Raw genomic sequence first — 25641 nt, 5'->3', positions numbered from 1 at the left:
GGGGGAGAGGGAGGGGAGTAGGGGAGGGGAAAGCGAGGTGAAGCAGAGACCCAACTCAAGAGCATGGAGGCATTACAGAGCAGTGCAAAAACCACCTCCGTGCGCTGTAGCCAGAAGTCCTGCTTCAACTCAGCTCCACCCCACAGTCGCAGAGCCACCTTTGGTAACAGACCTACCTCCTCTGAATCACAGCAGGCTCACATGTGAAACGAGTATACCCAAGGCATCATCTGGGGTTCTGGCAGGAACAGATCCATACTCAGCTGGGGGAACTGAGGAGAGTTTCATAAGGGACTATTTACAAAGGGTACGGGCAGGGTTAAGGAACTCCTATGAGGACACTTAAGCCCTAGAGGGAAGGCAAAACAGGGAGTCAGGACCAACCCTCAGCTTGAAAGGACAAGAGAAGGGTGTTGCTACCAAGACCTGAAGCTGCCTGACAGGCGCTGGGGCCTTGGCAGAGGAGCCCATCTGCTGTCCACCCACACCTGGCAGAGCCAGGCGAGTGAATGCCCTGCCTTCTTCTCCTCCCATCCGCCAAGCTCCTCCCAGCGTGTCTCTGGTAGATCCTAACCAGAAGCCAGAAGGACAGGTCCATAGAGGCAAGCCTCCAAAGCGAAGCACAAGGTGGGGAGGGGATCTGGAGGAGCAAACAGAATAACCAGCACACCTAAATACCTGATGGGACTGGTGGGGGTTTAAGTCAGTTAATCGTCATAAATGCCTGACACAGCAAATGATCACTCACTACCCATTTGATCAGGCTGTCTATTTGGCATCTGTTAAAAGGCCACGATATAACTTTTATTCTCAGGTGGCAAAAGCCAGAATGAAAACAAAGACATGTGGTCATATATCCACAGTGAAAAACAAAACTTTTACAAAGTTGACAGATAACATTTATTAAAACATGTCATACAAAAGGGCGTGGTCTCTTCTATAAGAAGAAAATATTAAACAGTAACATTCAATTAAGTAAAACCATGCTGTACACTGAAGACAGCAATATATAAAGACAAAACTATTCAACTTTTGCAACACAGGCATAACATTTCACAAAATATCAATAAGATATGCACCTAATGATAATCTATTTATCATCAAATGGTTTTGTGGTCTAAGAGTCACCTGACTTGCATAAATAAAGTAATTTTCTAGAAGAAACACTGGGAACCTCATAAAAGGAAAGAAGGCAGCAGCAACTGACATTATGACACAGGCTTCAAGCAAAACTAAAAAAAAAAAAAAAAAAAAAAAAAAAGTCACATTTGCAAAATGTGTTCCAGCATCTTCCCATAGGGCACTATCAGTAGAGATTTGAAATAAGAAACATGTACCTTTAAACACATAAGTAGCAAAGAAAAAACCCAAACAAACACACACCCTGGTTTCACTGAATAAAGTTAGTCACCCATGAAAGCAACCTAAATCACAAAATTAGTGTGGCACAGAGGGCTGGGGGTGAGGCGGCGGATATATTTTGCTTGGTTTTCTGCATTCCTAATTATCAGAGATCTTATAAAAGCAAACACCTGGCTTTGGTGTGATGGCATCCTCTCCACCCTCCCCCCGGGGGCTGCAGCAAATCCTCTTCCTCAGGGAAAGCACAGTGTTGCTGCTTCTGCTCTGCCCCAACTTCACTTCTACAGCAGCTTGAGGAGGTGTGTGCCTCCGTGGGAAGACCACTGAGACTAAGCAGCTTTCCCAAACAGCTAGAAGTCAGCTTAGGGTCAGTTTAGTTCAGCAAATGCCCACTAGAACGGAGGAGACCCTTTTGGGCAGACTCTTTGAAAGTAGTGTCCAAAAGAAGAGACTGGAGGAAAGTGAGATCTAGAAATCAGAATCAACAGGCTGGGGTCCGAGAGTGCCAGAGGACAACCCTCCACAGTTGAGGAAAGGCTATTGTAGTCCTTCCTCAGTTAGCCGGTGATACCTACTTTACCAAGTGGATTATTGCAATGTGTGTATCTAAAATTAAAGGCATAGCATACGTACTAATATTAAATACCACTGGTGGTGCCTTGAAGCCCTGTCCCACTGGGACTGGAGAAAAACCACAGTTAAGACTCAAAGGGGACAAATAACCTTGGTTGTAGGCCATTGACAAGATCCCTGAAAGACTGTTTGGAAATGTTAACCCCCTGCTATCCAAACTCAATGGGAAGGATAAAGATTTTCTAAAGCTGTACTGAGGGTAAAGAGAGAGACTATCTATCCAACCCAGGGTGGGCAGGAAAAAAAAAAGGTAGTAATACAGTATGATCTCCTAATCCTAAAAGCAAAGTTTATAAAGATTCACTTTTAATATCCAAACTAAGGCAATCCCCTTCCTCCGCCTCTCTGAACACAGCCAACATTTCAGATGCCCAACCACCTCACAGGGTCTGGCTGACCTGATTAGCAACTCTAATTTTTACAAAAACCCCACCATCATAAAAAGCTTAAAACTGTAGATGTGAGGAACTTACATTTTATATTCTACATTTAGTAGCTGATGTACATATAAGGAGTTCAATAAAAGATATCCCTCTCTTCGTAACACATTAAATAAGTCCCAGCACAACTGACTGCTTCCAAAACTACCACCAAAGAGCTGCCCAGTAGTCCTGGCTGAACAAGAGCTCTTCCTCACCATTACTCATGATGGGGTGCTGTGCTGATCTCAACATAATTGAAGGACCATGATTTTTCCAGAATATTTTTATTTTACCTCTCAGACTCTTCTTCCCAAGTGTCCCAACACTCATTTGAATATAATCTTTAATAGAAACCAGCACATCAAACCTTCCAAACAGGCAGAAAATGATTTGCTGATAACCATGGGAGAGGGTGATCAGCTTTTGGCAGAACAAAATGGCTTCACTGCCTTAGTACTGAAATTAGTAGGAGTAATACAACAATTTCTCCTCACATATAAAGGCTAGGATCATACCTAAAACCCATTACTTCTAACGTGAGAAAAAGAGAAGGAGCAATTGAGCTTGATTGTAAGTCACCTCTATATTCTCTGTTAGGTACACAGAGAAATGACTGTTAACTGGCGAAGTTTCAACACTAAGAGAAGAAGATATTAACGTGGCAAACAACCAAGAGGTAATATCTAGTTTCTAGGTTAAAAAATCAATATATATATATATTTATAATAAAGTTTTAAATACAAAGTGCTTTTTATATATCGAGAATGATACAGTGTTAATGAATACATCCCTGTTCTGTAACCTCGATTACAAGAGTTAACTGGTAAGTCTTTCTTTCCCCTTTCCAAACAACGTTTAACAAGTAAATGCCTTGATGGTAGGAGCTTGAGGATCAGAGGCCATTGCCAGCAAAGTCTCTCACTTTAGAGCAAAGCCAAACTTTTAGAACAAAATTTCACCCCAAATCCAAGAAAAGTTATTTTTATTTTAAGGAAAAAAAGTTTCCACTAAGAAATAATAAGCCGGTAAATTTACGGAAAAGTTAACATAACAGTAGCACCCTGTCCCTACCCTGGTGACAACTTCAGGTATGTTACACAGCTTAAAACATCCTGAACATGCTTCTTCTTTAACCTAAAACCTCTGAGTGATCCTCAGAAAAGGTCTCAGAATAGCTGCTTTTCTTTTTTTTTGGTAGGTATAGCTATGAGGACTTGTAAACTCACGCAGCTTTATCTATAACATGAGAACATGAATCTGTGGACTACTTCCTAAAATTAGGACTCTTTCTTTCTGCCTTTTAAAACACATTCCAGCACTCCTAAAGAGCCAGGAGGATTAGCTCAGTGTACCCCTCTACGAGTATCTCCCCCACCAGTGTATTTTCAAGACTCCTCTTTTCTTGGGCAATTGTACCCCACAACTCGTCCCGCCCAAGTATAACCTGACACTCAAAATTCCGCTACTCAGCTACTCTCATTCTGACAGTTGGAGTGTCACTGTAGCACTCTATTAGCTCCTGAAGTTCATAGGTAACTCTCAGCCGTGACTTCTGGCTCCTTCCCAATAACTGTGGTCATTGACTGACCTCTTCAGGAAGCACCATAATCTAAGACAGAGTGAATCGGCTGGAGCAGCCAATGGTACCGTGGTCAGAGTCAAAGCAGGCTAGATGTCTACTAGCCACAGAGCAGATCCCACTGTGTGGATGCTACAATTAAACGGGATTCGGGACAGCAAACCAGTTAGAAATACCTATGTCTGGCACCCTAGAGAATTACAATTAGAAACAGTTGTTTAAACTAAATGTTAGTACTAAAATATAAAACTCTGACTTATCAAGAGTCTGAAACACATTGTGACAGTGGCATCTTACAGAATTTGAAGCTTGTACCATAAGTTATTTGTTTCTTACTTAGAATGTCACCCTCTTAGTATCTCCATAGTTTTGGTTAAAATACCCTTTAGAAAGAATAAACCCAGGTAAGAGAGCTCCGTTAATCAACTTAGTATCCTAGGAATCACATTATTTGTAGCTATTACGTAAGTAGCATCTCATTCAGTGAAGCAGCTACCAAAACAAACCCACATTACCTAAGTATCTATAGTAAGAGCAAAATAAAATTCCAATATGACCTTGTAATAATGAGTGATCAAAAACTGCTGCCACCTGAAATGGAACTGGTGGGTTGTTGTCCAATTCCAAGTGCAGGTGTCTCTATCACCAAGTCCACCTGCCTCATTCACAATGGGCCTGAAGGTTTACCTTGCCAGGTGTGAGGTGGGCTAACTTATCCCCATTACCCATTCCAGGCCTGGAACATACAAATTTGAAGAATTAAGATTTTTTAATTGGCCTACTTAGAGCTGGTCTTTCAGAAATATCTTCCTTTTTTTTAAGCTTCTCTCATAATAGCAAGTAGCACGCATCATCTGTGCCCAGATTTGCATAATTACCATAGTTTATTTTTGTGCCTGCCACTCAAGGGCCAGATCCTATTTTTAGTTAGCCTCAGTCGTATTCTGCTCAGCCTTTGCAGCTTCGTAAGACTTGGTACAAGAAGTCACATGCCTGTGGAAACTGTCCCTCCACATAAATCTCTTTGCACAGATATTACACTCATATGGCTTTATGCCTGTGTGAATTTTCATGTGGCCCACGAGATGATGCTTCATTTTGAATTTCTTACCACAGACACCACAACCATAAGGCCGAAGACCAAGATGCATGCTCATGTGTCGATCTCTCTGACTCTTGTGAGTGAAACTTTTCCCACACTGACAAGGATACAGCTTGTCGGTGGCTGAGAATCCTAGGTGGGAAGCTTCTTCTTTAATCCCTGTTACCATTTCAATATTCTCACTGTAGCCTGTTGCTAGGGCAGCCTCCTGTCTGTGCCCAATGAGATTCCCATCCGACCTCTCTCCAGAAAACTCTTCCATGGAAGAGCCATAGAAATCCACCTGCTCGTCATAATTGCTTTCATCAGCCTGTTCATCAAACTCCGCTTCCACTTTCTTTTCCCCGACGTGAAAGTCTTCCTCCACTCCCGAGGGCTGGACCGAGTGCTCCGTCTGCATGGTGTTGATGGACTCTGTGACCTGGTGCTCATCGTAGGATGCATGCACATCCATGCCCTCGCACGCTTGCTCAAAGCGCTCAGGCTTCACATGGATCCAGCGTTTGTGAGCCATTATGCTGGGCTTGCTGTACATGGGCCGGGTGTAGTGGAACTCGGCACTGTCGCTGGCCCCCTCCTCCCCATCCTGGCTCGCCATCTCAGTGCTCAGCCGGTCATGCTCTGTGGACGAGTTGCTAGGAAGGTATTCATGCTCGGTGAGCTGAGATGACAGCTCGTCTTTGGTGCTCTCCTCTTCATTCTCTCCGTCCCTCAGTTCCTGGGCTTTGGGGAAATCCGTATGGCCCCCAGAGCCCAGCTCAAAGCTCTCTACCAGGCCATTGTAACTACTGCTGCTGGGAGACTGGTGGTCACTGCCATGATTTAGCTTCTGACAAAGGACTGTAGGGTTTCCTTCTAAAACCTCAGTGCATTTGTCTACCACATGCCACATCTGGAGGAAGCTTGCTGCTGTTAAGTAACTAACAATTTCTGGAGCAGGCATTACTAGACGTCCCGTGTAACTTGACAGGAGAATGTTCTCAAACACTCTGGGGTTCATCACATCAGGCAAAACAATCCTCCTGCTGTTTTTCAGGAGTACCTGGTCACAAAAGTAGGGTGAACTGGCAGCAAGAACGGCTTTGTGTGCTCGGAAAATGTGGCCTTGGACAACAATGGAGACATCACATAATTGTCCTTGCTGGCGCTGCTGGTTCAGTTTCTGCAGAATGGTGCTGGAAAAATCAGGAAATTCTACTCGAAAAGAGTTTGTTCCAGGCTCCATTTCATCACAAATCTTGTCTGGTGCTACAAGAGAAAGAAAAATTAGTACTAATTCCAGCCCAAAGAGAAGCTTATTGATCACTAAGAAAACTAAGACAAGTTCCACAGTTCCATAAAGTCCCCTGGCCTGTGGGCATGGTGGGTGGAGCATTCATTCCCCAGAGCAAGGCTTGCAGGTGCGAGTGTGCCAAAAGCAGGAACCAGCCACCATTCTTTATGGTATTAACTCTTGATACCACCTGTGTCTATGAGTGGGAAAATAGAATCCAGAGATATCTGTAAGCTATATAAATCTCAAGTAAAACAAAGTAAATATTTCTAGTCAAAACAAACACAATACCTGTTCCAAACGACAGAATTTTTAAGAGGCCTCAGATTCAACCCACATTTGACAAGTTGGGGTGAGGAAGGAATTGTGGAAAAAAGGAAAAGCACATGTAAAGGCTCTCAGGCAGAAATGATCGTGGTAAATGCAAGGAACTGAAAGGAAACCACCAGGCTAGAATCCACTAAGGGGGCAGGGAGCTGAAGAGGTGGGGCCAGAACAGTCAGGCCTTTGGTCCTTCAGCACCACAGGGGTGAACTCGCTGAGGTCCCAAATAATATGGGTTTCTCTAGTTGCTGTCAGCATTTTAGCCCTTTAAGAGCTTCTCATAATGTGAAGCAGAACGAAATGGCAAGGCAAGGTATTCTATCGGGTGATCTCCAAATTGTTTAAAAAGTTATAGAACAAAGAGGATAGTAAATACTGCCCCGGTTACTGAATGAACTCAATCTGAAAATAAAGTTATAACAAAGAATAAGGGATTGCCTGTGGCATTACTGTAAATATATTTTGAGATGAGTCAAGCATTAGAGACAATTCCTAACAAGACTGATCAACGAGATGAACTCTGCAGCATGCTCAGGCCCCATAATTCCATAGTAAATTAAAACAAACCAGAAAATTCAACAGATTTATTGGTGCTATTTGTCACCTAAGTCTAATACCATATCTAAACATCGCTAAATACCAGATTTTCTAAGTATGAGACAAAAGAAGCAGATAACCCAACAAAGGTTGAAAGTTATCTTTCAGAGATAGGGAGAGATGCCAAGAGAAGAACTAATGTTTCCTAAGTAATTACTATATATTGGGTTGGCCAAAGTTTGTTTGGGTTTCTCTGTAACATGGAAATTTTTGGCCAACCCAATACCAGGAACTGTACACCTTTTTTCACCTAATCTTTGTAACGACCCTGCAAACGTAGAGGACTGACATTCTTAAGTTCACTATTTCAAGTAACTTTCCTAAGGCTAAAATAAAAGCTAGTTTTTATTACGTTGGAATTTGAAATCTAGGTCTCTATGACTCCAAAGCCTATGCTATTTTTCCTATCACATCACTGCCTCTTCTAAGAAGATGCTAAAATACCAGATTAGTCATTAATAATTTTAAGAGGTAAGGCAGTGTTTTTAGAATGAAGTATTAATTTATGGTTTATAGCTCTTAAAACATTTCATAATAATTTAAAACAAACAAAAAAATAAGACCAGGAAATAAATTATTTAGGTATTTGTAATTTCAAAAGGAAAAGTTAACTACACAAATGTATATAGACTAGAGGTATGTAAATTCTGAGAACTACATCTGGATTCTCTGCTCTCATCAGTAAAGAATTTTGATTTTAGCTATTTGAAAAAAGGAAGGGGGGAATAAAACATAACGCATAAAAAAATTTACAAAAATGCTGTTAAAAAAAAAATCTCTCCACCATTTATTCCTAGTCCCCCACCTCCCCCGGAAGGAAATCACCATTAACAAACTCCTATATATATTTCTAGAAACTTCTCTGTGTGTATATCAGAATAAATCATATAAATCCTTTAAAAATTCCTACCCAAATGGGCTCATTACCTACATTCTATTCTGTACTTAGCTTTTGTCACTCAATGTATCTTGTAGAACAACATTTGACATACTATAAACTGATTATGTCCCCCAAAATGCATATGTTGAAACCCTACCCCAATGTGATGGTGTTTGCTTTGGGGGATGATTAGGTCATGAGGGCAGAGCCCTCCCAAATGGGATTAATTAGATTCATTAGTCCCTTATGAAAGAGACAACAGAGAACTCCCTTGTCCCTTTGGCCATATGAGGACACAGTGAAAAGACAGCTGTCTAGGAACTAGTGAGTGGGCCCTCGCCAGAAGCCATATGTGCTGGCACCTTGACCTTGGACTTCTCAGCCTCCAGAACTCTGAGAAATAAATTTCTGTTGTTTATAAGCCACCCAGTCTATGACACTTTGTTATAGTAGCCCGAATGGACTAAGACACCACATTAGCATAAAAAAAGGTAACTCATTCTGCTTAATGGCTATACAGCTTTCTCCTATGTGGATGTATGATAATTTAATCAGTTCTCTTCTTATAGAATTCCAATTGTCTGGGTTTTTGAAATTATGACTATCTTGGCATACATATCCTTGGAAAAAGCTATAGGGTAATCTCTACCAGTGGAACTGCTGGGTCAAAGGACTATGCATTTGACATTCATATATATATATATATATATGTATATAACTAATTTCCAGAAAGGTTGCACCAAGTCACACTCCTACCAACAGTAAATGACAGTGTCTACTCCCCTACACCCTTACCAATGCTGGACTTTATCAAGCAAGACAAAAAAGTTTGCAAATCTCCTAAGTGAATAATCCATGATTCACTGTTTTGATCAACATTTCTTTCATTATGAATGAGACTGATACTCTATTCATGTTTACTGGTCATTTGTTTTTCCTATATATTATCAGTCATAGCCTTTGCTCAAATAAATTGAGCAATTCATCTTATTGATTTGTAATTTCTGTAAATTCAGATTAACTTCGAAATTTGTGTAAATTATCCAATTTTTGCTTTTATGGCCCCAGGATTTTGTGTTAGACACACAAAGGCATGCCTGACTCCAAGATTATTTTTAAAAAGTAAAAAGAATTATTTAGGTTTTATTTCTGGCACCATTTTTTAAAAAGGCATTTAAACCTATAATATACAAAGAGTTTACTTTGGTATAAGGAGAAGGTTAGGATCCAGTTTCTCCTTTTCCCTCCAAAATGGCAAGCCTGTTTTTCCTACACTATTTATTGAATAACTCATCTTTTCCTCAAGATTTCAAATATCTGTTGTGGAATTTTATGTGACCAAGATAAGGTTTTTAAAAACAGTTCTATAAAAATAAACGCCATAAGCGATGTTAGAGAAAATGGTGGAGTAGGAAGCTTTAGGTGTCGATCCCTCCACTAAAACAACTAGTAAACTGTTAAAATGATCAGAATAAACCATTTCCGAATTCTGGAATCTGATCAGACACTTACAGCAACCAATTCAATGCCTGATGAAAGAGGCTGCTAAACCTCGTTAAGAGAGCAGCGTGCTGCAAACCAGCAATAATCCCCATTCCTCGGCTCTGCCACAATTTGCAGAACAGTGGCCCAATTTCCAAGAGTGCCTGGCTCATGCCAGGGTGGCAAGAACAACACTGTCCAAAAATTTGGGGTTTTGCATCTTGGCCAGTCTGGTGAACCCACACAGCTTTTTCTTGGCCCCTCAGGCTGCAGTGGTTTTCCCAGTAGCATCCACTGGAAGATTTTAAAATACAAACACCACTCCCCATTCCTTGGGCCCAAATATTTAAGGAAATCTCTGTCAGGACACAGCCTATCACATAGATAAAGCAACAGAAACTTCTGTGACTATATGCAACAAGGAATACAGACTTTGCAAAACAGTTTAGAAAAAAATCACCATACAGACAACTGCAGCCATCAACAAGAAACAAAAAAAATCCCCTAGGAGGGGAAGAATCTGATTTCAAGGGCTACCACATTAGAACACTAAAAATATCCAGTTCTGAACCAAAAATTACAAAGTAAACAAAGAAAAAGGAAAATAAGGTACATTCACAGGAAAAAAATTAGAAACTATCCTTGAAGAATTCCAGACATTGTTAAGTGCTAGTCAAAGCTGTTAAAGTCAACTGTCTTGGATATGCTCAAATTGTTAAACTATGAACAAGGAACTAAATAAAATCAGGAGAACAATGGCAATAAAGAGACAGAAATTATAAAATGTAACCAAATAGAAATTCTGGAGCTGAAAAGTGTAAGCTGTATTATGGGCTGAGTTGTATCCTTCCAAAATTCCTATGTTAAAGCCCTAATCCCCAGTACTCCAGAATGTGACTATATTTGGATTTAGGGTCTTTAAAAAGGTAATTAAGTTAAAACGAGGTTGTTAGGGTGGGACCTAATCCAAGCTGACTGGTATTCTTATCAGAAATGAAATTTGGACAGAGACATCAGGCACGCGTGCAATGTGAAGACACAGTGAAAAGTTGGCACCTGCAAGCCAAAGAGAAAGGCCTCAGGAGGAACCAAATCTGCCAACATTTTGATCTCAGACTTCTGGCCTCTAAAATTGTTAAAAAATAAATTTTTGGGCTTCCCTGGTGGCGCAGTGGTTGAGAATCTGCCTGCTAATGCAGGAGACACGGGTTCGAGCCCTGGTCTGGGAAGATCCCACATGCCACGGAGCAGCTGGGCCCGTGAGCCACAGCTGCTGAGCCTGCGCGTCTGGAGCCTGTGCCCCGCAACGGGAGGGGCCGCGATAGTGAAAGGCCCGCGCACCGCGATGAAGAGCGGTCCCCGCACCGCGATGAAGAGTGGCCCCCACTTGCCGCAACTAGAGAAAGCCCTCGCACGAACCGAAGACCCAGCACAGCCAAAAATAAATAAATAAATAAATAAATAAATAATAAAAAATAAATTTTTGTTGCTTAGGTCACCTAGCCTGTGGTATTTTATTATGGCAGACCAAGGAAACAAATACAAGTTGAAATTAAAAATTCATAATAAGGAGTCCAATGGCAGATTTAAGCAGGCAAAAGGAAAAAAATTCATCAAACTCAAATGTAAAGCAATTGAAATATCCAGTCTGAGGAGTATTAGGAATGAAGAAAAAGAAACACAATCTGAGGTACCTATGGAAAACCAAATATACCAACATGCAGATCAGAGTCTCAGAAGGAGAAAAAAGAATAGAAAGGATATTAAATGATATAATGATTGAAAACTTCCTGAATTTGATGAAAGACATAAACCTCACACATCCAAGAAGCTTAACAAACTCCAAGGAGATAAAATTAAAGAGATCCACATGAGATACACTGTAAGTCAAATAGTGGAAAGCCAAAGACAATGGAGAATCTTGAAAGTAGCAAGAAAGAAGCCACTCATCACACAAAAGGGATCCTCAGTAAGACCAACAGCTAACTGCTCATCAGAAACCACGGCACTCAGAAGGCAGTGCAGGACATATTTAAAGTGCTCGGATAAAGATCTGTCAACCAGGAATTCTACACCCGCAAAACTATCCTTTTAAGAATGAAGGAGAAATTAAGACATTCCCAGATAAACAAAAGCTAAGGGTGTTTGTTACTAATAGGTTTCCTCTACAAGAAATGATAAAGGTGTCCTTCAGGCTGAGATAAAAGAACACTAGATAATAATTCAAAGCCATATGAAGAAATAAAGACTACTGGTAAAGGTAACAGCATAGGTAAATATAAGAGCTGATATTATACTTTTGGTTTACAACTCCTCTTTTTTTCCTGAATGATTTAAAAGGCAAATGAATAAAACAATAATTACAAATCTATGTTATTAGGCACACAATGTATTAAGATGTAATCAGTGACAATAACAATATGAAGAGGGAGGGATGGAGATGTAGAGGAGCAGAGTTCGTATACTATTGAAACTAGCTAAGTTTAAGATGTTAATTGTAAACCTCAAGGTAACTACTAGGAAAATAACTAAAAATATACATGAAAAGGAAAGAAGGGAATCAAAACTGTATACAAAAACAAAACAAAAATCTCAATTAAAAAGCAGTAAGGGAGGAGTTGAGGAACAAAAAACATGTAAGATACACAGAAGATAGCTAGAAATAAGTGGTAGAAATAAATCCTCCTTTATCAGTAAATTACTTCATATGTAAATGGATTAAGCTCTCCAATTAAAAGGCAAGAGACTGGTAGAATGGATAAAAAAACATGGTTTATCTGTATGTTGTCTATAAGAGAATCACTTTAGATACAAAGGCACAAAGATGTTGAAAGTAAAATAATGGAAAAGGTATTTCATGCAAAGAGAAACAGAAAGATCTGCGGTGACTATATTATTATCAGACAAAATAGATTTTAAGTCAAAAAGGATCACTCTATCAAGAATACATGACAATTAAAAACATATATGTACCTAGGGCTTCCCTGGTGGCACAGGGTATAAGAATCTGCCTGCCAATGCAGGGGACACAGGTTCAATCCCTGGTCCGGGAAGATCCCACTAAGCAACTAACCCTGTGCGCCACAACTACTGAGCCTGCGCTCTAGAGCCTGCGAGCCACAACTACTGAAGCCCGTGTGCCTAGAGCCCATGCTCCGCAACAAGAGAAACCACCACAATGAGAAGCCCACGCACTGCAATGAAGAGTAGCCCCCGCTCGCCGCAACTAGAGAAAGTCCATGCGCAGCAACAAGGACCCAACATAGACATAAATAAATAAATAAATAAATAAAAATAAAAAAACCCCACATATATGCACCTAACAAAAGAAATACATATGAACAGAATTGAAGAGAGAAACATAGACATCTACAAAACAGGTGGAGACTTCAATACCTCACTTTCAATAATGGATAAAAAAATAGGACACAAGATCTATAAGGAAATAGAGGACTTTAACAATATTATAAATCAATTATACTGAAAAGACACATAGAGAACACAAACAGAAAGGAATGAAGTTCTGATATATGCTGCAACATGGATGAACACTGAAAACGTTACACTAAAACAACATGCTAAACATTTATGTAAGCCAGACGCAAAGTACAAATGTATAATTCTACTTATGTGAAATATCTAGAATAGGCAAATTCAGAGAAAGTAGATTAGAGGTTACCAGGGACTCAGGTGAGTGAGAAATGGGGAGTTACTGTTTAATGGATAGAGTTTCTATTTGGGGTAACGAAAATATTTCGGAACTAGAAAGTGGTGCTGATTGCACAACGTTGGGGTATAATTAATGTCACTAAATTGTACACCTGAAAATGGTTAAAGTGGCAAATTGAATGATATTTATTTTTTACCATACATTAAAAAAAAAAAAAACTGGAAAAAATGTCATGTAACTTTACTTTTAACTGTGTCAAGGTGGTAACAGTCTTTGTAATTTAGTAAGTATCTGACCTCTACCCTTAAATTTGAGTGAATGTGGCACTTCTACATATTCCCTTACCTTGTAACATGCAAAACCTAAACCTCTCCTACAGGTTTTCCTGCTATATAAGCAATACTTACAAACTCACAGGCAGTTGTGACCTATATTAATAGTACAGTTACCATTCCAATTGTTAAGAGTTTCATAAAAGTAATTAACTCACTAAAAAAAATTTTAAAAAAACCCCACAACATAAAACACTATATGCAAAGTACTGTGGGAGACTTCTAAGATGATGAAGGAATGTCACTGTCCCGAGCTTATAATCTGGTAGGGAGATAAAAAACGCACATACACATACAACCCTGTTATTCAACGCAAAGCCTGATAAAAGCACCACAAAAGATTACAAATCCAAGAGGAATTCAGAGGCGGGAACCTGGTATACTCTAAAGTTATATATCCTGTCACTATAAATTTTGGTGTCACCAGGGTAAGAGGAAGACTTGAGAGCAGCATATAATCCTTCCCATCTACTACATCCTAACCAAAAAATCTAAGAAATACAGAAAAACTAGCCTGAAAAATTGGGATCAGAGTTATCTATATGCAACAAATTTAAATTAAGGATATAGTGGAGATGGGGCCAGGATAAAGGGAGACACTGACCTGGCAACTCCACCTGCTATACCAGGCAATTCTGGTAGCAGTAATCCTGACAGAGGACCAATGGATACCTGTTCATTTGGAAGGCCTGCAGCTAAAAAGGCAGGGCAGACCACAGGAAAGGTCTTGCAATACTGGCAACATTCAGAGATGGCTGCATTGGGATACCAAAGGTTGCACACTGCCTCAGCAGAAAATTTTTAAAGACTTGACATGAGAGGGTAGCTCCAGGAAGGAGGCAAAAACATAGCCCATCCTTTGCCAGCTGGGCCAAAGAGACAAAAATAGGCCCCTGGTAAAACAATTTCACCAACACAGAAGAAAGTGCTCAAACTCTCCTAACAATGCCTCAGACCTAGCCTCCAGCCCCAGCCATTTTACTCAAGCTAACCCTGGTGTCCATATAGTCTGCCCATCCTCCAGCAAAAGAGCTAAGAGTTGGTTATAACAGCATTCAGGTATACAGTGAAGGACCCCAAAATAATCTTCCCAAAAAGGGGGAAATTTTCAGACCCAAACAAAATGTTTCCCAACATAGTTTTATTCTGTAAATAAATGGGGTCTGTAAATAGATTCTACAATAACCAAGAAAAAGAAAATAGTAAAGTGTAAACAAAGAGTACAGTTTAGATAGCATTATTAAACTGATTTCCACAAACATGAAAACGCAGTCTCCATGAATGAAGTTTAAGGAAGATAAGACAAAACAGTAGAATGATATGAAAAAAAGAGCCAACTGAATTAAAGACAAGATGTAAGGAAACTAAAATAGAGCAAAAATTTAAACAGGCAATAAGGAGCAGAATTGCAACTATAGAAAATGGAATCAATGATGTGCAAGGCACTTTGAGGAACTTTTATGAAGGAGGAGGATAAAAATATGAAAACAGCAAGGGAGAAGATAACAGAACAGGAGAACAGAGAACAGAGATCCAACATATGGCTAATTAGCATCCTTGAAAGAAATAAAACGAATGGAGTAGAAGGAATAATCAAATAAAATAGTTAATAGAAGAAAACTTGCCTGAGTGTAAAGCCTTGAGTATTCAGAAGAGTCTTGCCTCAGCAGTGGGGACAAATTAGCCCTAGACAAAATGCAGTTCTGGTCCCATTAAACAAAGCTTAAAAACAAGCCTCAAAATGAGTAAAATATTTCCAAATAACTTAATTGTGTTCCAGAACAAAGCTTAAGGATATTTATGTAATACAAAAAATCCAGAACCCAACAAGGTAAAATTCATGTCTGGCATTCAATTAAAAAAAAAAAAAATCACCTGGGATGCAAAGAAGCAGGAAAATATAACCCATATTAAGGAGAGAGAAAAAAGAAAAAAACTGATCAACAGAAACAGACCCAGAAATGACAAACTTATACAACTGGTAGAAAATTCTACATCCCATGTGTTCAAGAAAATGGAGGAAAATTAAGCATAGTAGGTAGACAGGAAAACAAACAAACAAACAAAAAAACCCAAATTGAACTTCTACAGACAAACACTGGATGGGAATAACAAAAGAATTAACATGAAGAAAAGATTAGTGAACTTGAAAACATAGCAACACAAACAACCTAAAATAGAAAAAAGCTGAAAAAAAAAAAAAGAAAACAGGAAGGGGGGAAAGAGTATCAGTGAGTTGTGGGACAACTTCAAGGCACAAAATTGGGAGTCTCTGAAGGAGTGGGAGGGTATAAAGCCCAAAATTTATTTGAATAACAGCCAAAATCTTCCTAAAGTTGATAAAAACTATAAAGCCACAGATCCAAGAAGCTCGACAAACCCCAAGCACAAGAAGTATGAAGAAAACTATACCAAGGCATATCATAATCAAATCACTGAAAACTAGTAACAAAGAGAAAATCTTAAAAGCAGCCAGGGAAAAAAGATTCACTGTGTACAGAGGACCAAAGGTAAGAAAGGTTGCAAGCTTCTTGTCAGAAACAATGCCAGCCAGGAGAAAGGAGACAATGCAAGACAGCAGACATCTTTAAAGTGCTGAAAGAAAAAACTATCAACCTAGAATTCTATACCCAATCAAAATATCTTTCAAAATGAAGGTGAAGTACTTTTTTAGATATAGAAAAGTGAATAGAATCCATCACAAAAAAGGTCAAAAGTAAAAAGAACAGGTACATGAAAACAAAAAAATTTCAGACAACAATATTAATATCAAAGTAAATTCAATGTAAAAAGCATCAAATGAGGTGAAAGTTTATTGATAATTGATGAATTCTATAATTCACATGAGGGTTACCTTGTGAACTTGTATATGTAAATGCAGTACAGTTTTCAAAAAAAAAAAAAAAACACAACAGTGACAGAAACATAATTATAGTAAGAAATATAAATGTCCCTCTTTTAATCTTTAATAAATCAATAAGGCAAAAGATAATTTGGATCTAGAGGTTTAGACTGGTTATCATTAATAATGCTAATTTAACTGAAACATACAACCTCTATATCCTACAAATAATACATCTTCTTTTTCAGTTTCCATAGGACATTTACATAAATGATCATATAAGTGGCCACAGAAAGCATCAATAAATCCCCCAAAGCAGAAATGCATACACGAGCTCATTTGATTACAAGTGATTACACAATAATAAATCTAAAAATGTCAAATTCACAAAATTAGGAATAAGAAATGAAATATAATCACATGATAGAAACTTTTTAAAACAGAAAACAATTTTCCCCTAATAAATTTTAAAGTCTCATTGATAAAAACTTTATAGAAAAATATAGACATCTAACAGATCAGTAACTATGGAGAAATGATAAAACATAATCAAATGACTGCCCAAAGCACAACGGGAAAATTCTTTACAACTAATTCCTATGCTATATAAACTGTTTCAGAGGGGGAAGAAGGGAGAAAGGGAACAAAGATAGGAGAAAATTTGCTAATTATTTTTTATAAAACCGTGCTATCAAAACTGGACAACAAAGAAAAAACTGTAAGCCTATCTCACTTATTAACACAGAAAGAAACATTATAAACCACATGGCATTCTGGTTTATTTTAATCTCTTGTAGGTTGAGTGTATTATGAGTGTGACACATTGAAAAAATTGAGTTACTGGTACCATCACACTGAGGGCAAGATCCTATTTTATGATAAAATTACCACCAGAAGGCCCCCTCAAAAGCTCTTTTCCATTCAAGACCACTGCTAGTGGCATGTACATCATTACCTGTGCTTCCTTCTACAAGTGACAGGAAGTGGTGAGAGATAAATCTGGAAGGAATGACTGGTACTATCCTGCTGAAGGCTGAGTTTGGGCTTTAAATGTGGGCACTGGAGGCAGCACTGAAAACTTCTGTGTGACATGCTGTGAAATATGTTCAGAAAGGACAATCTGTTGATGGTCTTAAAGCAGGAGCAAGTCTGAAATAAAGGTCAATTCTAAGATTTCAGTAAATATGCTCTACGTTTGAGGCAATGAAAATAACAGTGGGTATGGAAAACAGAATTGATGGGACTAACTGACTGGGTAGGCAGGAAGATGCAAGAGTGGCCCAAGGTACACATAATACTATCAAGAAAATGAAAAGACTACCGAATGTAAAATAATTAGCTAGTGGGAAGCAGCAGCAGAGCACAGGGAGATCAGCTCAGTGCTTTGCGATGACCTAGAGGGGTGGGATAGAGAGGATGGGAGGGAGGCTCAAGAGGGAGGGGATAATGGGTATATATGCATGCATATGGCTGATTCACTTTGGTGTACAACAGAAACTAACACAGTATTGTGAAGAAATTACACTCCAATAAAGATCTATTAAAAAAGAAAATGAAAAGATAACCTACAACATGGGAGAAAATACATTCAAATCATATAATTGATAAGTGACTTGTATCCAGAATACATAAAGAACTCTTAAAATTCAATAATAAAAAGACTACCCAAATGAAAAATGGGTAAAGGATTTGAATAGACATTTCCCCAAAGAAGATACACAAAAGAACATACAAAAGATGTTCAATGGGCTTCCCTGGTGGCGCAGTGGTTGAGAATCTGCCTGCCAATGCAGGGGACACGGGTTCGTAGCCCTGGTCTGGGAAGATCCCACATGCCACGGAGCAACTGGGCCCGTGAGCCACAATTACTGAGCCTGCGCATCTGGAGCCTGTGCTCCGCAACAAGAGAGGCCGCGATGGTGAGAGGCCCGCGCACCGCGATGAAGAGTGGTCCCCACTTGCCGCAACTAGAGAAAGCCCTCGCACAGAAACGAAGACTCAACACAGTCATAAATAAATAAATAAATAAAAGAACGTTTAAAAAAGATGTTCAATATCATTATTCATTAGGGAAATGCAAATCAAAACTACAATGAGACATCACTTTTCACCCACTTGGATGGCTATGATAAATAAGACAGTCACTAACAAGTGTTGGAGAGGATATGGAAGGATTAGAACCCTTATACATTGCTGGTGGGAATGTAAAACGGGGCAGCCACTTTGGAAAACAGTTTGGCAGCTCCTCAAAAAGTTAAACAGAGTTATCACGTAACTCAACAATTCTACTCTTAGGTATATACTCAAGAGAAATGAAAATATATGATGTCCACAGAAAACTTATCCATGAATGTCTATAACAGCATTATTCATAATGGCCAAAAAGTGGAACCAACCCAAATGTCCTCAACTGATGACTGGATAAATAGAATGTGGTATATCTATAAAATGGAATATTATTCCATTTTATTACATACTATATGTATTATGCCATTCTTTTGGCAATAAAAAAGAATGAAGTACTGATAGATACGACAACATGGCTGAGCCTGGAAACACTGGGCCAAATGAAAGAAGTTAGACACAAAAGGCTAAATCTTGTGTGATTTCATCTACAGGAAATGTCCAGAATAGGGAAATCCAGAGACAAAAAGTAAATCAGCGGCTGCAAGGACCTACAGGGCGAGGAGTGACTGCAAATTGGTTTTTTTTTTAAAGGAGAGACAAAAATTCTAAAATTAAGTTGTGGTGATGCGTATACAACCCATTAAATATACTAAAAAAAATTCTTAACTACCTATGAATTATGTCTCAATAAAGCAGTTTTAAAAAATAGAGTGATGCAAGGTAAACTAGTTACCAATCCCAACTGGGTAACTAGGAAAATGTCATAATTAATAGAAGAGGTAACAACATCCACCATGTATTTAACACATGTATTGTAACAGACTCTGTGCAAAGCACTTTTTGTATTCTCATTTAATCCTCATAACAACCCACTGGATAGATACTTTTTATTCCTATTGTATAGAATAAGAAATAGACAAAGAGGCTAAACTACTTGCCTAAGGTCATATAACCAGTAAGCAGTGAACCTGGAATTTAAATTCAAAACACTTGCTCAGGCCCAATACAGTCTGAGAGATGAGACAGTACGGAAGGTAAAGATGAGTATTTTCACAAACAAATACCTGAAACAATCTACAATGTACAACACATTCATAAACTCCAGAGCAAATTATTCACTGTCTTCAGACTTAATGAAGTACTAGCAATTTTATATGTCACCTTGCAAAGTTAAAAAAAAAAAAAATCCAATAGTAACAGTTCTAAAACAAACACACCAATCCCAGCTAACTCCTTCCATCCTTCACTGAGATTATCTGGCTTTTTTTTAAAGCAGAGGACAAAGGGTAAATATTAAAGAATCACTGAACTAGGGCTTCCCTGGTGGTGCAGTGGCTAAGAATCTACCTGCCAATGCAGGGGACACGGGTTTGAGCCCTGGTCTAGGAAGATCCCACATGCCGCGGAGCAACTAAGCCGGTGCACCACAACTACTGAAGCCCACGTGCCTAGACCCTGTGCTCCGGAACAAGAGAAGCCACCGCAATGAGAAGCCCGTGCACTGCAATGAAGAGTAGCCCCGCTCGCCGCAACTAGAGAAAAGCCCGTGCACAGCAACAAAGAACCAACGCAGCCAAAATAAAATAAATTAATAATAATAATAGAATCACTGAACTAGATGACCTCCAAGATCCCTTCCAACTCTGACGAGTTTAAAAGTAGCCTGTATTTATTATTCAGCTGAGGAATTGTATGTCAAGTTTTATACACTATTTAAATACCAATTACATATCCTAAAAACACAGAGGACAACAATATAATAGGGAAGCCGACCCACGAGTGACTTCTTGAAGCCCTCCAGAGATTTCTTAACCACGACACATGGCAATTTGCATGCTTACTGTAGAGAGCACATTTTAACACAGTAAATATTACTTTAGTAAATCTCTCGACTGGCACAAATGTACAATAATACCAACACCCCATGCGTACAAAAATACTTTAGTCAAATGCTTTACAGTTCACAAAGCAGACTATGTAAATTTGGGTCTGGCAATACCCCTGTATCATCACACTCACGAGTTAAACTAAAGCTCAAGAAGGTTAAAAGATCTGTCCAAGGTCACATATCTCAGAAGTGGTATGTCAGGATTCAAACAGAAGCGTAATTCCAAATCTAATATTTTTCTAAGTTAAAAAAAAAAGTCACTTAGCAGAAAATTTCTTGGAATTTAAATGCTCTAACAGTACAAAGTATGGCAGTGGTTGGCCTTAAAATGTGCAATATATACTCCTCAGAAGAGAAGTAAAAGAACCTTTCCAGTCTAGGCAATTAAGTACAACTACATTATTATTTTTTACTGAAAAAGAAACCATTTTAGTAAATAATTTAAAAAACTGCATTTTTAGCAAGTTTATAGCTTACCTAATGCAAAGTTGTATTCCTGGGATAAAGTTCCTTATGCCATGACCATCAAAAAGCAGTATGAATGAACAAGGAAGAGGAACCCATTTCTTAGTTTTGTTTCAAATTAAAATCACATTGATTTCTGAAAAGAAAAATCACGCTGAAAATGTAAGAGATGCTGATGCTATTCACTGTGTACCAGTGCCTTGCTAATAAATACTATACTCGTGGGTGAGTGGCAGAAAGAAAATTAATCACGATTGATATTTTTTGGTTATATTAGCTTTATTTCTGCACCTTCTTAGCTTCTGCCTTTGTATTTTTTAAATAAACTTTTAATTACGGGATAATTTTAGTTTTACAGAAAAGTTGCAAAAAATGGTGAGTTCCCATATGACTGTCAGCCAGTTTTCTTTTAATGTTAACATCTTGTATTACCATGGTACATCTGTCAAAAATAGGAAACCAACACTGGTCGATACCTATGTAATTTTGCAGAACTAAACTATTCTTTGCAAAAGTGTTTTTGGCCTCCAGACCATTATCAATCAATACCCCTATGTTTTCTAATTGGAACACTGTAGCCAAAGAACTTACTAAAACCTATTTTAGGGTTTTTAAAAAACAAGCTACCTACTTTGTGAAGTTTAATTCATGCCACAGCTGAATGTTTACTTAAAAACTTCAGGGTAAATGGTCCATTGTGGTAAATTCTTTGAGATTCAAAAGAGAAGTTATTGTTCTAACCACTAACTCCCCACTTATCAGTCATCCTGCCATTACGTTACAATAAAGCCAAGGAAATGTTTTTAACTGCACCCTCATATTCATTAGAATTCCGGATAAGAAGCTCAATCAAGAAAGCAGAAGGAAGACACAGCATTTGCTGGTATGTATGTTCTACATACCAACAAAATAAAAGTTTTTTTTCCTCAGTATGTTACAAATAAGACAAAAGTCTCTTTCTATTCTAATTGCAAACATAAGGTAAAAAGGAAAAGTTCATGAAAATAATATGGAACTATATTCAACTGATTATAAGAGGCACTTTTTTTTCACATTTTTAAATTTCTGAAATCAGGATGTGATGTCCAGGCGGAAGTTATAACAGTTGTCTCTGCCTAAGACAATGATAGAGGATTCCTGAGAGCCTCATCAACGTTTCTGATGGCACAAAAGATGACACTGTGGAAAAGCATGGATGCAACTCTGAATTGAAAAGTATTCAAGAGTAGGAAGGTTAAGAAGGTTAATGAACACTTTAACCAATTTATTTCACTTTTCTTTTTTTTTTATTTTAAAGTAGCTTTTTAATATTTTTGTGTTCCAATTCTTTTTTTTTAAATTAATTTATTTATGGCTGTGTTGGGTCTTCGTTTCTGTACGAGGGCTTTCTCTAGTTGCGGCAAGTGGGGGCCACTCTTCATCGCGGTGCGCGGGCCACTCATTACTGCGGCCTCTCTTGTTGCGGAGCACAGGCTCCAGACGCGCAGGCTCAGTAGTTGTGGCTCACGGGCCTAGTTGCTCCGCGGCATGTGGGATCTTCCCAGACCAGGGCTTGAACCCGTGTCCAATCCGTGTCCCCTGCATTGGCAGGCGGATTCTCAACCACTGCGCCACCAGGGAAGCCCTCTTCTTTTTTTTTTAATTTAATTAATTAATTTATTTATTTATTTATGGCTGTGTTGGGTCTTCGTTTCTGTGCGAGGGCTTTCTCCAGTTGCGGCAAGCGGGGGCCACTCTTCATCGCGGTGCGCGGGCCTCTCACTATCGCGGCCTCTCCCGTTGCGGAGCACAGGCTCCAGACGCGCAGGCTCAACAATTGTGGCTCAGCGCAGGCTCAACAATTGTGGCTCACGGGCCTAGCCGCTCCGCGGCATGTGGGATCTTCCCAGACCAGGGCCCGAACCCGTGTCCCCTGCATTGGCAGGCGGATTCTCAACCACTGCGCCACCAGGGAAGCCCAGCCCTCTTCTTTTTACACATACACTAGAGTATCATTTTTAAATGTCTAAGGACTTCCCTGGTGGCGCAGTGATTTGGACTCTGCGCTCCCAATTCAGGGGGCCTGGGTTCAATCCCTGGTGGGGGAACTAGATCCAACGTGCATGCCGTGGCTGAGAGTTCGCATGCTGCAACTAAGGAGCCCGCCCACCCCAACTAAGACCCAGCGCAACCAAAAAAAAAAGTCTAAATAAGTTTAAAAATGTAAAGAAGTGTATGTAATAGCTTAATTGGCAGTGTTTTCTCTTCCTTTGGTGGTACATAAAATAATCGATGGTATCTAGGATTCAATATGGTAGTAATTCAGCTGCTACACCTTATAAGAAACCTTGATAAACTAGCTTACAAACAAACCAATAACTTAGATGAGAGAACATAAAACAAACGCCTCCCCCATCAGAAAACACACAAGAAAATAACATAATTTTTCATTATTATAATAAAAAGACTATTTTTCCAACCCTAAGAGTTTTCTTCATGTGAAAAGTTAAAATCTTCCTCAAGTTTTCTGCTTGTCTAGCAGATTCCTGCACTGAATCCAATGAATATGGAGGGACAGCCAGGGTGGGAACCTGCTACAAGTACAAATTTTTAACTAAATTCTTTCAACCAAACTCCTTTTCTAAGGACCTTGGCTGTGGAGAGCGGGCATCAAGAAACATAAGTTCAACTAAATGCTCCTAAAAGCTACAGAATCAATTTTTAAAGTCACATTTTTCATAGCGCTTGTTAGTTCCAGGAATCTACACTTAGCAATTTTTTTTGGTAAAAATATACCTAACATGAAATTTACCATTTTAACAATTTAAAGTGTACAATTAGTGGCATTAAGTACATTTATGTTGTTGTGCAACCATCACTGTTATCCATTTGCAGAACTTTTTCATAATCCCTAACTAAAACTCTGTATCCATTAAACTCTCCACTCCCTCCTCCCACTCAGCCCTTGGTAAACTATACTCCACTTTCTGTCTCCATGAATTTGCCTATTTTAGATACCTCATATAAGTGAACTCATACAATATTTGTTCTTTTGTGTCTGGCTTATTTCTCCAGTGAATACTTTTGTAAAGCAAAGAATGAAGAACCCCAAATTATTATGTTTCTCATAATTTAACTGTACACAGTGACACAATCTCTGAACTAAGCATACAGCTCTCCCAGAAATTCTGCTACTGTTCCATGAGCCCCAAGGGGCAGAGGATCTCAGACCCTTCCTTAGCCTGGAGACAGGCCTGGTTAAGCAGCTGTAACTCAGAAAGCAGGCTCTTTAGAACCCTGGAGGCCATGTGGATGGAGCAAAGGGAGGTAGGGAGCTGGACAGGCCTGAAAAACCACGGTAAGAAAAAGCAAGGATTCATCAAGCTACTTTGGCCCTGAGATGGCCTTCTCTCTGTCCTCCAGGAGCTCCTGCACCTTGACACTTAGGTTGGGCGACACCTGTCAGAGTTGAGGTCAGACGGCAGTCTAGTCGCTGAGATTGTCACCCGTGCAGGAAGCTTCACAGGGTCATGAGTCACCTTCCATGGCTCAGAGGTCAGGGCAGGCCCGCCCAGAGAAACCCAGTTAGGAGAGGCACAAACAAGAAAGAAGGACACACGATTGGCAGAGAGAGAGAAACACAGATGGGCAAAAAGCTGGACCGACAAGCAGGCCATGAATGAGAGTTAAGGACTAAAAGGGAAACACAGGGTCAACAGACACAGAAGAAAGATGGAAACAAATAAAGACAGGGTCCAGATACTCAGAGATGGGTTCGAGAGAGACAAAGTGGAGAGAAATACAAAGTTGACAGGAGCCGAGTTGAGAGGCAAAAAGGGCAGGTGACAACAGGTGACACAGACAGCAAAAAAGGTGAAACACAGAAGTAAACAGAAGCAGATATCAGCGAAGTCCCGGCGTAGTCTTTCTCCCGGCCTTGACTCGATCCCGAGGCCGCCAAGCCGCGCCCACCCGGCGCCCCCGAAAGGCCGGCGGGCGGACTGACGGGGGGGCAGGATCTCTAAGCGCTCTGGCCCGCTGAGGTCCGCCGCCGCAGGGTGACCTTGGGCGAAATGCTGCCTCAGGGGCCTTGGGGTCGCTGTACGCGCGCCGGGCTGGCCAGAGACCGCAGGGGTCGGACCCGGGGTGCTGGGACTCCAACGGCCCGCGCGCGGCTTCAGCATCCCAGTCGGCGTAATGGGCCTCGCGGTGCCAGCGGTGCGCGCGCCGCGACCTGCAGAGAAGTCCTTATACCTCTCCGGTTTCCCTTCCTGCCCCCTTGCTACCCGTTGTCCAGACTCCGACACACCTGCCAAGTCCTCGACGCTCACATAGCCCACCGGTGGGATACTTTCCGCCGCCGCCGGCGCCAGGCCCCTTCAAGCCGCCGCCGCCGCGACCGCCTCAGCCTGCGCCTCCCACCCCCGGAAACGCTTCCCGGTCCAGCCCCCACCGAAACTGCCAGTGCTTCCGGGGGTGCGTCAGAGCGAAAGCGATGTGCGCATGCGGGACTCGCGTTTGGGGCGGGGCGTCAGGAGCGTGCTCAGAGAGAGCCGGCGGCTGCGCAGTATAACCTGGAGCAGGTCAATCTGCATTAGGGACTCTAGGGCAATCGCTAAGAATTGAGCGGATACCGAGTCCTAAACCCTTTGACCTATCTCAGCTTGTCTAGCAAAGATTGTGT

At 40.1% G+C, this 25641-nt stretch overlaps 1 protein-coding gene across 2 annotated transcripts; it reads right to left on the bottom strand.

Moving 5' to 3' along the window:
• Positions 1-782: 782 nt before the first annotated feature.
• ZBTB43 (zinc finger and BTB domain containing 43) lies at positions 783-25390 on the bottom strand. 2 transcript variants are annotated; one of them, XM_057548981.1, is made up of 3 exons: positions 25267-25389; positions 20991-21114; positions 783-6346 (listed from the first exon to the last, which is right to left on the bottom strand). In XM_057548981.1, the coding sequence occupies exon 3, from the start codon at positions 6321-6323 to the stop codon at positions 4920-4922; it is 1404 nt and encodes a 467-aa protein (XP_057404964.1). In that variant the 5' UTR covers positions 6324-6346; positions 20991-21114; positions 25267-25389; the 3' UTR covers positions 783-4919. The 2 variants fall into 2 exon arrangements, with proteins under 2 accessions (XP_057404964.1, XP_007194728.1); XM_007194666.3 differs by lacking the exon at positions 20991-21114 and having other exon boundaries at positions 25267-25390.
• Positions 25391-25641: the final 251 nt, after the last annotated feature.

Source organism: Balaenoptera acutorostrata, chromosome 6 (genome assembly GCF_949987535.1).
Source record: "Balaenoptera acutorostrata chromosome 6, mBalAcu1.1, whole genome shotgun sequence".
In the NCBI taxonomy this organism is placed as follows: Eukaryota; Metazoa; Chordata; class Mammalia; order Artiodactyla; family Balaenopteridae; genus Balaenoptera; species Balaenoptera acutorostrata.
Note: the sequence above shows the minus strand (reverse complement) of the source record. Positions and strands in the feature narration are given on the sequence as shown.